This window comes from Echiichthys vipera (assembly GCF_963691815.1).
Source record: "Echiichthys vipera genome assembly, chromosome: 8".
Lineage (NCBI taxonomy): Eukaryota > Metazoa > Chordata > Actinopteri > Perciformes > Trachinidae > Echiichthys > Echiichthys vipera.
In genome coordinates, this window is record NC_139833.1 from 13,003,153 (window position 1) to 13,017,389 (window position 14,237).

The 14,237-nt window shown below is 36.9% G+C and overlaps 2 protein-coding genes across 2 annotated transcripts; both read right to left on the reverse strand.

Annotated features, from left to right (window-relative positions):
* Positions 1-302: 302 nt before the first annotated feature.
* On the reverse strand, positions 303-6,563 carry rpl18 (ribosomal protein L18). The gene is made up of 7 exons (XM_083918450.1): positions 6,515-6,563; positions 5,801-5,887; positions 5,597-5,704; positions 4,734-4,832; positions 4,453-4,576; positions 1,439-1,508; positions 303-437 (listed from the first exon to the last, which is right to left on the reverse strand). Exons 1-7 carry the CDS (start codon positions 6,515-6,517, stop codon positions 362-364), a joined length of 567 nt encoding a protein of 188 aa, XP_083774576.1. The 5' UTR covers positions 6,518-6,563; the 3' UTR covers positions 303-361.
* A 1,413-nt stretch (positions 6,564-7,976) lies between these two features.
* Positions 7,977-10,767, reverse strand: LOC310950571 (mpv17-like protein; the record flags this gene model as incomplete). The annotated part of the gene is made up of 4 exons (XM_083918451.1): positions 7,977-8,268; positions 8,388-8,417; positions 8,552-8,622; positions 10,434-10,767. 4 exons carry the CDS (start codon positions 10,765-10,767, stop codon positions 8,149-8,151), a joined length of 555 nt encoding a protein of 184 aa, XP_083774577.1. The 3' UTR covers positions 7,977-8,148.
* Between the last annotated feature and the right edge of the window lie 3,470 nt (positions 10,768-14,237).

A 14,237-nucleotide genomic window follows, 5' to 3' on the forward strand; every position in this document is an offset into this window, starting at 1 on the left:
GATTCCCACCTATCATTAAAGCATCAGCAAAAACACTAGAAAAGCAAAAATACAAGCAGATTAAAGTTTTCTAAAGAATCTAAAAGGGAAATATATATACACACAAACAAGACAATTTACGGTGAGTGCGTTTACACACTATCATATGCTTTTGAGATTTTTTTTAAGTGATTAAAAGTGAGTGTCTGCGGAGTGAGACAGGAAGATAACGATCCGGCGTTAAAAGGCATTTCACCTTATACCTAAAATCACTGACATTTGCAAGGGTGTGCAAGCTGCTCAATAAAACACCAAAGGAAAACTCATTTTGTACAGTCCATCTTTTATTTGTATCAGATTGCATGGAAAACAACGACACAGACTAGTTCTTGTAGCCACGGCTGGCTCTGCGACCACGAGCTCTCTCGAACTTTCTGCCCTTGGAGCGGATGTAGGGCCTGGAGAAGAGAAAAGAATACTTTAGTTTAAAAAGATGTAACACAAAGGCAACATTAATATAATACAGCTATACATTTAAATGTACTCATTGATTCTTTACATCAATGCTGCCTTACAAATAACCACAAGCTGACCTAGCACTCTATTCACAAACACTAAAATTAGTTAAGTCGTCCCTAAACACTTCAATTTTCCCTCTTTGAGCACAAACTTTTCACTCTGTTCTGATAAAGCATTGATTTTAACTCTACTATTGAGCCCTGGGTTTCCTGATAAGTGACAAATCCATTTAGCCGCCTCAATTTCAAGATGCTGGTTTACTTTGGTACTTTAATAGATCAGACTCATCTTTAATGTTATTAATAACACCTGTGCTCTTCCTATGAAAAAGGCCCGTACACCTTTTCAAAAGGTCAAATTTAAGAACTTTCAAGGCCCATTTTCAAGCTTTTTCAGCAACATACAGATGTGGTAAAATAATAATATTAATATATAATATTAATATATAATAATATTTCTACAAATACATACAAACTGGAAATTATTAGGCACTGACTTTGTTTTACTTCTACTCTATTTGTTGTGAAAGAAATGCACATATAATTTCAAGCATTTTCAAGAACTATATCCAAAATTCAAACACTTTTCAAACATGAAAACATTAAAATTAAAGCATTTCCAAGGATTTCAAGCACCGGTATGAACCCTGTAAGAGGTCGGAGGTTGTTGTCAAAACACTAATTTTCTCCTAAACTAATAAATTTACCCTCACCAAAAAACTACACCAACTATGTATAACAGCACTAAGATTAGGAGAAAAATACTTTTAAAGTACATTGCGTTTTCTTGGTAAACTGTCAGAATTCAACACAATCTTTTTATCAGGGCTCAATTTTAACTTTTGTCTTATTTGCTTTTTACTTGCTGAACACAGGTGTAACCAGTAACATCACCAATGTTAACATTTAGTTTTGTGTTTTAACAAACTGTTGTCACATACTTGGTGTGGCTGTGAGGAGTTCCAGGGGCTTTTCCAAAGTGCCTGTACACCTCTCTGCCTTTGCGGGGTCCTGAAGAACAGACAAATGTTAAGGATTAAAAGCAGATACAAATGCTATACATTATTTATTTATATATATATATATATATATATATATATATTTTTATATATATATATATATATATATATATATATATATATATATATATATATATATTTATATATATATATATATATATATATATATATATATATATATATATATATTTATATATATATATATATATATTTATATATATATATTTATATATATATATATATATATTTATATATATATATATATATATAAAAACAACAACTAGCTAATCCTAAATTGAATTCTAACATGCCACGTGTTGCATATTTTATCCGTAGAGATTAAAGTACAAATTTCTGAAGTTACAGTTTGTACAGTGGCCACGTGACTGTTTCCCTTAAATTACAGTACAGACGACTTTATATTTGGAAACTGTGAAGTTATGTTGAGAATGAAAAGTAATAGTTAAATGTGGATTTCCACTTTCAGTATGAATAACCTAAGCGTAACCCCTTTGCAATTCTTCTATTTACTGGCCTTTTATTTTTTTAACCAGACGGCGCTGTATGTGCGAATGCAAATGACCGAATCAGTCGGATCAGACAAACATTCTGTGTGTTTACATGATCAGGAACCCAAAAACTGCCTTACACCGGTTAAGGGAATGACTGGATTATTCAAGTTCCCCTTATATATATGAGCAGGGGATGAATGGGAAAATGATATACAGTAGGTGGGGCTCCACCAACATACAGCTGGACAGAAAACAGCTTTTTTTTATCCTGTTCACCTTTGTCAAAATCACAAACGACCGACATTTGGACAAAATTACGTCCGAAAGCTGTCTTCTTGGTAGTGATGTTACTTGCCGCTGCCAAGTCCTCCCTCGGTTTAAAGATAATATGGCTATGGTTTTTTCGGCTCTGTTTCTTCCTGGTTTGTTCTATTTTCGGGCCAAAAGACACAGCCACAGAGGAACCCGATAGTAACCCGAGAACGCTGTTTACATGCATGAATAATCGGGTAACTGAAGGAGTTCTCCAAGTCTGTTAATCCCGGTATGAAAACTCAGATTTTACCCGGGGTATGGTGTTAACATGCTGTTTAAGAAACCAGGTATGCATGTAAACGCACTGACTTTACCCGACCAGCTACCTAACACTAAATCTGTGTAATGTCCGATTGAGCCCACGTGTGAATACAGCCACTCATTGTGCAGAGTATTCAGAGCGAGCGAATGTGGGTTAATGGGTTAAGAAGAAGGGTGATTTACACAAAGGCGACAACGAAAATGTCTAACTGGAGAAACAAGATTCAGTCGGGAAGGGACTAAAATTGTAAGACAAATTCAAGGAACGGCAAGAGACTGTTTATGACCAAATTACAAACAGGCTACATAACTGCAATGTAATCCACATCATGTACTGCCTCCTGCATGCTCTACCCAGGCGCCACCCTGAATCTACAGTAAACAGAGTATTTACAGTAAGTGAGAATGCATCCCTAGGAATATACAGTTGTGTGCTACATGTGTGAAAAGGAACTCTGGACTACAGCCTTATGTGGACAGGAGTAGTTTCATGTGGGGACGTGGGGTCATTTTTACCAGAGGTTTTAGTCCTGTCCGAATACGCCATGTCAGTAATTATTACGGAGAATGGCAGTAAAAATCAAGGCGATTTTCACAGTCTGTAAAAAGCTCCGTAAAAAATACCTCAGATAATACTAGTCCCGTCCAAATATGACCCTCTGTAAAATATGTTATCATATCCCATCGATACGTAGTTTCAACATTTCTTGGAGCATAGAGTTGCTTGAAGAACTCATCACTTTTTTTTAGATAATCAATTCTGCCCTTTAGTCTCATGTTTACTCATTTTGCGATAGTGAAGCTACGTTGCACGCACATGGTGACAGGGAAAATCAAGTAAATCGAATAACCCCTCAAACTTCTGGTAGAATACAGATTTCTTAATCCTGTTCAAAATGGCCATCTATATTTCAGACATCCTGGAAGTGCCGCTATTTTATCCCACGCCCCATGTCAAACTAATACCGTCCGAATGACCCGATTCTCCTGACATTGTCCTGGATTTATATGTGAAAACTGCTGTAGCAATCTAGCACCACTTCTTAACTCTGACCTCATGAAACAACCATATGGATGTCCACTCCAGACTCAACAGTGTGTGTGTGTTTATGTGTGTGTTTATATATATATATATATATATATATATATATATATATATATATATATATATATATATATATATATAGCAGAAAAACTACTGTGTGTTTAAAGGTGAATATTTTTACAACGGTGTGAGAGCACATACCAGAGACCCTTCTTCTCCCCCAATGATACGGGGGTTTGATCATTTACCCAAAACCAGAGCTAAAGGATTACTCCTAAATAACTCACAAGCACTTAATGCCTTTGAAGACTTTGAATTTAAAGAGAGCATGTCATACAGAACAAAAGATGAGACATTTAGGCATCTCAAGTCTGACAATTCAGGTGAAAAACAAACTTAACTAAGTCATGCAGTTTCCTCATGTCATAATGGCACTAAAAAAACAGATAAAGTTCTCTCACAAGTGCCTCCTCACATCAACTAAAACACACCAGTGTGAATTTACAAGAGATATGGGGACTAAAGGTTCACAAACTACATTTCATGCATAGATAAAATGCATCTGGTCTCATCTTTGCAGAAACCTGTCTGAAGTGCATAGAATTACCATGAGTATCATTAAACATGGGTAGCCTAAATGGCAATCTTAGTGGCTGTACTCAACTAACTGCTTCAGGGCCCCATTCATGATTAATGTGAGCTGAATTTAGAGGCCGCCTTGATGATTAAGTTCCGGTGAGACCATTACCTACTCCAATTGCATCACTGTATCTTATTTTTAATATAACCACATGTTAAGTTACCTGACAGCAGCACCGTGCCTTGTCCTTTGGGTGAAGCCAAAGCCAGCTGGTCAAAGGTCATCACCTGACCGCCTGCCTTCAGGATTCTGCGGCGGGCACCATCGGTTACCCTCAGAGCGCAGATCTGTGGGAGGACAAACAGGACATGAGGACAATCTCAGAGACTACCACAGACCAAACTACAGTGTTGAGGGAAGATCCACAATGGACTGAATGATATCTTAATGGGGATAAAGCACTGTAATAAGAGAAAATGTAATTCTAAAAAACTGTGGGGTTACCTTGAGCTTGGGGATTTCCTGAATCCTGACATCATCAGTGACTGATCCCACAACAACAGCAATTCTGTTCTCACGGCCAGGCATCTTCATCTTACGGATCTGGTTGCATTCGAAGCACAGTGACAAACTCAGCACTCAAAAATCCCATGTCTGAACAACATATTACATACATTTACAAGGCTAGTGTTGAGATGCAATAAAACTGAAGAAAATTGGGGCTAAACAATAACCACACCTAACTACACCATGGAAGTCAGAACCAATGGAAAGCAGAACAGGCCACATGACAACTAGGAACGCACCAATCCGCATCTACTAATACTAGAGGTATTTTGACCTAATTCTAAATTCTGTATACATTACTGCACAAAACCCACTGGAACATTTGATACAAGATCACAATAGGCAAAGGATGCGGTGGCTAGGCTTGCTATGGTTGTCTTTGTCTGGGCAAACATCAATTAAACTACTTGCCCACCACCCTCACCATTGTTTAATAAAAACAACGCTTATTAAGTTCTTATTGTGTTTTTTTTTTGCATTTTTATGACATGTTTAAGTGCATGCACTGGTCAGCAGCAGAGTCCCAGCACAGGAGTAAGCTGTAACACCAAATTTCCACACTGTGGCATCATCTGCTGTGGCACTAAAAGACAAGTCTTCACTGAATTTTATACACTGACAAAGAGACTAAGTTGCTGTGGATCTGTCAGATTTGCACAATTGTTCAAGTATGCTACAAAACAGCTAAACCAAATGTACACTGCATCAAAAATACATTATTTTTACATTAGCAAACCTATCTAATAGTAGCAAGAGAAGGGTTGATTAGTGGCGGACAGGATGAGACAATTGAGACTCACCAGGCGGGAGATGGAGATGGGTGGCCTGTTGGTCCTGCTCATGAAGAGCCTCCTCAGGACCACCTTGTTGAAGGGGGCATTACAACGGCGGGCAAGGAACCTGTACAACTGTGAGAAACCCAGCAGGATGGTTAGGAAAATCAAAACTAGTAAACTCAGAGTTTAGTGCCAGTAAATAAAGCATAGTGTGTAAATATAAGTTACCTTGACCAGGAGCCTCAGGTAGATATCCTGGCTCTTAGGCTCTTTCCTGTGCACCTTACGGTCCTTGTTGTGTCTGATGTCAACTCCCTGAAAAGTTAAACAGAACCACATTAATAACATAATAATAATAAGCAGCTACATGGTTTAATTGAACACTTTACATAACACTTAATGGCATCTATTTCACCCATGCGCCACGTTAGATATTGGATATTTATATTTGGCACAAACAATGTCACACTATATACACAGTTTATGTCGCTAATAAAAGCAACTCTGTCCCTGTAATTGACTAAAGCAGCTCAACATGTAACAGGCCGGTTCACACGTTGACACTTCACGGCTAACTGCTATCACGAGCAAAACAACCGTATACTTTCAACGATTTCAACTGAAATTGACATTTGGGAAGAACGTGACAGTTTAGGGGAATAGAAATGAACGAGTTAGCATAATATTCCGTATTGTGAATTCCCTTTAAAGCTCGTTTCGGATCAACCTCCTGGCTGCCTCAACGGCACTACATCGGCATCAATGAGGGTAAGCTAGTATCATTTACATGGTGAAATAACACGAAATCATGACAGAACTGCAACGTAAATTATGTTTACTGCAAGTAAAAGTCGACACTAACAACATGAGATGTTTTAAGTCACAGGATGATCGTGGATAGTCGGGCTATCGTGTTTTACAGTTTCTAATAGCGGCACCTACCATCTTGGGCTCAGAGCGAAAAGGGAAAAGGAAGAGCGGAGGTCTCGCGATAAACACTGCTCTGAAGTCTCGGGTCTCTGATTGGTTACAGAGCGTGCGCTTCCGGCGGGACGATCAAAACAACTGTGCTGATCCAAAATGGCGCCTCCAGTGGTGATGAGGATGTATTACTCATTTAAAGCCTACTTTGATTTACTTTATGCATTTTTACTGTTTGAGCCTTTCAATCATGACTAAAAAAAAAGCACAAATTATTGTTATTATTATTATTATTATTATTATTATTATTGATGTTATTATTAGATTTTTTTATTATTTTATTTTATTTCATTCTTTTAATGTGAGGCAATGCAATACACAGAGTGATACAATGCATACTTAAAAACACAAGACACAACATATAAAAACAAAAATACGATAAAGCTAGCAGTAGTGGTGCAAAATTAAATATTTTATGTGCTTTTTCAGTCACTTTTCAAATTCATACCCCTATATATACGACTCTAGACCACTGGTTTTCAAACTGTGGTAATCATACAACTTGTGGTACTCAAGCTCTCTCTGGTGGTACTTGAAGGAATCTCCAAAATTAAAAAAGGGAATATTAATTTCTAAATTACAATAATACTAAGAAAATAATAAAAAATTTAAAAAAAAAGTTTGAGGGGGAAGGAAATCAGTACTGAGTTGAGAGAAAGATTTGAACATTTTAGCCTTATTATAATAACAATTGAACCAATTGCAATCTATTCCATGCAATAAGAGTAATATCCACAGTGTGACTTTATTTAATGACTGTTTTTTTACATATGCATATATTTGTATATAAACAGTGAATCCAATTAATCCTTCAGTGCAGTCTTGCACATACTCTATTATATGTGCTTTTTATATTTTATACTGCTTATATTTTGCTATCTCTTCTTTTGTTTTACCATGAATGTTTTTTGTGGTTGTTTTTTGTTTTAACCTTGGGGGGAGGTTTTTTTTCAATCACAAGGAGAGGGTCCAACGAAAATATAAATAAAGTTGGAAATTATATTTCTCAAAGCTAAAAACTGTAATCGAACATTGAGCCCCTCTCTGTTAGTACTGTTTAATCAAAATATCTTATTTCTGAAATAAATCTGTTCATTTTGAGGATGTTTATGGCAAAATGAGCTATTTACACTATTTTAGGCTACGATTAGCTTCTAGATAAAATGCTTGAAAAGAAAAGAAAAAGAAACATAAATTAAAAAAAACAAACAATAGCTTTTATTTTTATTTTTATTGGTTAAAATGTATGGCAACCTCAGAGTTATTACAGCTCTTTAACACAGTGAAACAGTTAAATGAGGATATAACAGCTCTGTTTTCTCTGTTTTTCTCTGAGGAAAGATTACACCAACACGAGCACCAGCAGGATTAAACCCAACACGTACTTCACCTGTGGACACACTCTGTTTAGAGACAGGGAAGTTTAAACAAGAAACAAACCACCGCTGAACAATAATCCCCTGATTCACAGAGAAGTGACTTGCATCGTATTCCCTTGTTTTCTCAGTAAATCAAATGACTTTGCAACTCAATTCTGCTCTTCAATAAACCTTTTCTTAATGTCACAGTCGCTCAGAACAAAAGCTCAAGTTCTCTCAAGGTGATTTGTGGTCACTCTGCTGTCTGAGGTGACACAGGAAGATGGTGAAAGTCAGTGCGATTCCTCCCACAAACGCTGTCCGCGCCACAGGGGGGACCAGGGCGAAATTCACCGCCTGACATGGTGAAAGAGATAAAAATGTCATTCTACATTTGTGTATATTGTATGTGTGCATGTCTGTGAATCTGGAAACAGAAAGTAACTGATGATGGGACGAAAACAAGAATATCTCACCTGCATTGTTGACCAAAATACCACTCCAGCCTAAAGAACAGAGGATGGATTTATAGATAAATGGGAAAAAAATATGAATTAATATCTAATAGTCTGGGGCAACTGTATGTGACCGTGTGTGTTCTATGCCTATAAATAAAATGCATTTTTATAATTAATACTACCTTGTAAGATGTCCAGAATTTCTGTCTCCAGTCTTCGAGCAGGTCGTCTTTGTTTTCTAGAAAACTTAAACCTAAAACGGGAGAGGTGGTTGTTAAATATTGGAGTGATTCTTTGATGGATCCATCATTATTAACACATGTTGTGTGGACAAGAATAGTTCAAACTCACTTTATTTTAAATATAATTTCACAATTTTAATTATTTTTTCTTGCATATTTTCAGATTTGTTGGTAAAAATTAAAAACCTTACATTTTCACATGTGCATCATTTCTAATAATAATAATAATAATAATAATAATAATAAAAATAGATCAATTTTATATAGCGCTTTTCTCAGTACTCAAAGACGCTTTACACATGAAAATATAGAAGCCCGTTAAACAACACTAGAACAAAAGAACATTAATTTAATAGAAAAACAGAGGGTGGAAGATGGTGGATTTTAGTTGTTGTGATACTGAAGAGATGGGATTCAAGCGGACTCTTGAATGATGGGACTGTTTCTGAATCATTTCTATACAATTTCCTGTAAGCAATTTGATAATGATCCTAAAATATAGACAACTGTCTTCAACTGGTAAACGTTTGTTGAATTACAGTATTTTCTGATTGTTGAGGAAATATCTTATATAATCTTAAGAGAGTCAAGTCAAGAGATCTTTATTGTCCCCGGAGGACAATTTTCGGTGCAGCCAGCAGAAAAAACAAAATTTTACAGGAGAACAATTAACATCAATTCAACAACAAACAAACAAACAAATAAAGTGCAACAGTGTCTCACTGGATAAAAACTGGATAAAAATAAGGAGTTAAATTGACCACAGTGCTATTGATTGTTAAGGCCATCAGTCACTGGAACCCAGGATTTTTTACATGAAGCACCAACTACGCACTGAGGTGGTTCATGTAGTAAACACACAGATACCCACATGTGTAAATTATGCATTTGTATCCAAAAATAACACACTATCAATGCAAATAAGGGGACGTTTTTCTCTTAACAGACACTCCTCAAAAAACAAAAGCGCAGTAGATATTGACCCCCATTAAAGTCCGTCCAAATGTTTATGTGTTTTTATTTGTTGTGTTCAAGGTCTGAGAAAAAACTCACATGAACTGCTCCTTAACTTGGCCCACAGCCACCAGGGAATTTACTATTTATGTTTATTTATGAATCTATCTATTTTAATAACACAAACTGCAGACCTACAATATTCCCGCTTTTAAAGTTAGTTATGTGATGTGCTGAAGGATGTGTCTGTGATGAATGGTTGTATTGTGTGTGTCATGTATTTTCTATCCTCCAATTGCTCCTATGGGACAAAGAAATTTAATTGAATTAATTTTGTAAGTTAAATCATTATGTGTCCGTTTTGAAAGGCAACTTGCAAAAAAAACATGTTTACAGTTTTGCTTGAAGTGTTTTTTAAAATTACAAACGGAGAAACTCAGACGACAACACGCACAAAGGGAGGGTGACTTAATTCTCTGCTCGCCATTACTCCACTATATCTTTACTTAGGAAATATATATTTGCTGCCATATTATTGCTCTGAATGTTGAGTTCAGCTTCTTTAACAATTCAATAAAGGAAGTCCAGTCAATTGCTCGAGAAACCTAAAGAGTGTCAGCAAAAATGTGAAATACAGGCATACACACAATTCAACATTCATTCATTCACACCAATAAATTAACAATGATAAAATATTAAAATGGATTTACTCTTTCATGACTACATATTCCCCTCCCCCGTAATAAACCAGCTGTTTATTTTAAAGGTGTTCTGATTTTTTTAAAGTTAAATAAATTGGATGAATAAAGGGAGAAATATTGCTGTTTTTGAATCAATATAGTATTTATATACATTGTGACACACTTACCAATATAAAAGGCACTGATGGTGAGAGGAGCTGCAATCAGCTGATCCACCACAACCTTCCCCGTCACGGCCTTCACGCCTCCTCCCGGCAGCATCCTCTCCAGCCCTCGGAGCCAGTGGTAGTTGAAGTTGGCATGGAAACAGAAGCCGACAGTCGCCACACGAGCCGTCTGACACCAGTCGATGCCAGACGACTCCTCTGAAGTGGATCCTGCTGTTTGTTTCCCACCCAGCACACTCTGTTGTATGAGGTCAGCAGAGGCAAACAGTGTTGTGTATCCCAGCACGTTACTGATGTACGGATGAGCCTTGAACACGGCCCAGGCCCGGTGCATGGTGAACAATCTGATCGGACACAATGCAGTCAAAACACAATAAATCCACTTTTTCTGTGAGTAAGGAAGGTTTTTATGTCCCAGACTGATCAGGAGAAGCTGATTCATGCTTTCATCTCCAATAGACTCGACTACTGTAACGGTCTTTTGACTGGACCCCTCAAAAAAGTCTCAAACAGCTGCAGCTCGTGTTTGAAACACAACAAAGAAATCAGATCAGTTCTTAAGTTCTTGTAATTTTCTTGTAATTTTAATCTTATTGTTTCTATATTCTATATTCTGTTCTGTTGTTAGGGTGACTTTAACATCTGTCTAGGGACTACAGATGAAAAATAGCCTCTTGGCTAATTCTGGCGCATTTACAGTAATGTTATTAATGTGCACCGTCCCTGTTTTCAAATAAACTTAAACTTAAAGACCTTACACTGGCTCCCAGTCAGCTACAGAATAGATTTTAAAGGTCTGCTACTGGTTTACGCTTAATGGTTTTGGTCCAGAACACACAAATGACATGTTAGTAGAGTATAAACCCAGTGGAGCTCTGAGATCTACTGCCTCAGGTCAGATAGTGGAGCACAGAGTTCAGACTACGGTGAAGCAGCATTTAGCTGTGATGCTGCACACAACTGGAACAAACTACAAGCAGATCTGAAATCAGCCCAGACTGTGAGCACTTTTAACTCCAGGTTAAAAACATTTCTCTTTTCATGTGCTTATAGCTGAGCTCTTTTTAATAACTTTAAACTTTATCTACTTTCTTTTCTTTTACTTTTTCATTCTTCTTTGCTCCTGCTTTTAACTGTGCTTTTTGTTTTTATGCTGCTTTTGAAAAATGATTTGTCTTTATGTAAAGCACATTGAGTTGCCTTGGTATGAAATGCACTATAAATAAAGACGCCTTACCTCGCCTTTTAAATACATGTTCAAATGAAACAGACATTGAAGAAAATGATAAACGTTGGCTAAAACCACATAACATAATTTATAAACCAATCCCTCACTTATAATGATTTCTGGTTCCCAATCTGGGGGTCCCAACCCTACTCAGGGTCGCCAAAGCTTTTGATTGTAAGGGGTGTTAGATTTTAGCTTTATTTTTTATATTTAAAGTTAGCCTATATCTCAGCATTTCATTAATTTCTGTGAAGACTAAACTAAATTAGATTGTTATTATTAAAATTTGGATTATTATTTGAGATATACATAAAAAAAAAAGGCACAGTGAAAATCTGAACACAAGCCTTCCCTCCTTGTGAAACCCCTTCATCCTTTGAAAAGTACACAGTTAAAAGAATCAATAAGCTAACAGAACAATAAGCAGGTATCATGGAGAAAAAAAACATTTGTCAAAAGAAAGTAAGCCTTTATACAGAGAACTGGATTAAAATCCCCTAAAAATAACATGAAAAATAATCTCTGATGTGAAATGAACAGGAAATAAGCTGCTCAGGATTCATCAAAATTGCTCATTTTAAATAAAATTCCTGCAGTTATTGCGTTCATTATGTGGGTTGATGGTAAAGTTCTGTTCTGTTATTGTTAAAGATTTAATATAATATAAAAAAGAGCTTAATATGCTTAGGGGCTGTCAGTTTACTCAGTGATAAAGGGAAAAGGTAGGGAAGACATTTGCTGTGTCTTGAACCCCTCTCAGTCATGGCTTTTACCCAAGAAGTAGTCAAACCTACCTTTCAGCGTTGCTCTTCTCACCCTTTCCTTATATTCCTAAAGCCAAAGAGACACAAAGCTCTTTTCTGATTGGGTCTGTTGGACTAGGAGGAGGAGGAGCTGAGATGAAGGTCTTCTCACCGGGTCAAAGTTCTGCCGCTGCTGCAGAGAATGTGATAAGACCTTTATCAGAGAAGACTGAGAAAATCACACGTGCTGAGCAGACAGAGGAGAGATAATGTATGCACATGTAGACTGATATAACTGACTGAAGCTTCACGAGCAATTTCCATTGCACACATTATGATTTTTTACGACCTATTAAGCCACTTGAGTCACGTCCGTGCAGAGCAGTAGGCTAAATGCAACCTACCATTGATTTTTGTCACTTGGTGGAGTGTTGAAGTTGCGACCACAGCAGAGCGTTAGCTGTGCAGCTCTCTGGTCAAAAGCACATGTGGTGTCACTATAAATAGATGCCACTCCTGCAGCAATGCTTCAGTGCTTTACATTTCCATTTCATTAGAGTAAAGAAGGAAGACGAGTTGAGTTTAGGGAATAAAATCGCCAGAAAGTGTTTGAGATAAGACTTGATAACATCTAGGGAAGGTTTTCATTGCCACCGTACTTTACGGGGATTGTTGGGTCTATGTAAATCATAAATAAGTCATAGAGTGGTCTATACCTACTCTGTAAAGTGTCTTGAGATAACTTTTGTTATGATTTGACACTATAAATAAAATTGAATTGAATTGAATGTAAAAATAATTAGATGAAGAATAGTACAACGCTGTTGTTGTGGAAATGGATTCTTCAATAAAGATCAACAAACAGGATCAGCTTTTTCTCCGTGGTTAATTTTGCCAAAGCATTTTCCTCTGCAGACAAAAATACGTTTATCCCTACATCCTCACAAAGTTAGAGTCTAGTAGGAAATGACGATGTGCCAAATCTCGCACAGTCTTTTAGGGAGAGGGACAGGACGCGAATAGCCTTGGTTGGGTGTCGTCTTTAGACCAAACAAAAAACATGCCTTAGACATTACAATTCTGAACATTCTGAACCTCTCTCATCACAAGGTCTCTAACACAGGGTGCAGATGCACAAATATGCCATTATATCATCATGAGTTAGTTATTTGCATTATCCATTAAGAAGGTAAGACAGAGGAGACACTGAACTGTGTCTGACCTGACAAAACTATGATTATGAATTACAAATATCCAAAATTCCCACAACACTGTTTCCAAAAGTTGGGGTTGGGACGTTTTTTAAAATGTAAAAAGAAACAGAATGTGATGATTTGAAAAAACATTTAAACCCTATAATTAAATGAAAACAGCACAAAGACAACAGGTAAAACATCTTTAAAAGCCTGTAAACTTTTATTTTCATTCATCCGTATCTCTCTTCACCCACCTGCTGCCATAGATATGTAAAATTCTGTATGTGGAAGGTGTCCTATTGAACTGCAAAGGTCAATTAAAGCCACTAGCAACCATCTTGGCTCTTCCCTCTGAGAATGTGATAATTAGGGCCACAGTTTAAGACGATCAATTAAGGGCTTGTTAACTGCCTCAACTGGTGCGTTTGTGTCTCCCAGTATTTAACAAGCTGCCTTTAGTGTGGCACACAATGGAGACGTGTGCCCAGACCTCAGCGAGCGGTTGACTTTTCTCAGATAATTGCCTCTTTCTTTTCAGAGCCTCTCATCGTGTCTCACTTCCTCTCCCACCATCAATTTGTCAAGTTGTTTTCTATTCATGATGCTGGAAAAAAAGGGGTGATTTGGTGTATTTGCA

Bases quoted from the DNA above. Each gene is read 5' to 3' on its own strand.
- rpl18 (XM_083918450.1), bottom strand. The intron at 4,577-4,733 runs GTAACCCCACAG...GTCCTCCCACAG, and splicing joins AGGAAATCCCCAAGCTCAAG to ATCTGCGCTCTGAGGGTAAC. The intron at 438-1,438 runs GTATGTGACAAC...TCTCTTCTCCAG, and splicing joins ACTCCTCACAGCCACACCAA to GCCCTACATCCGCTCCAAGG.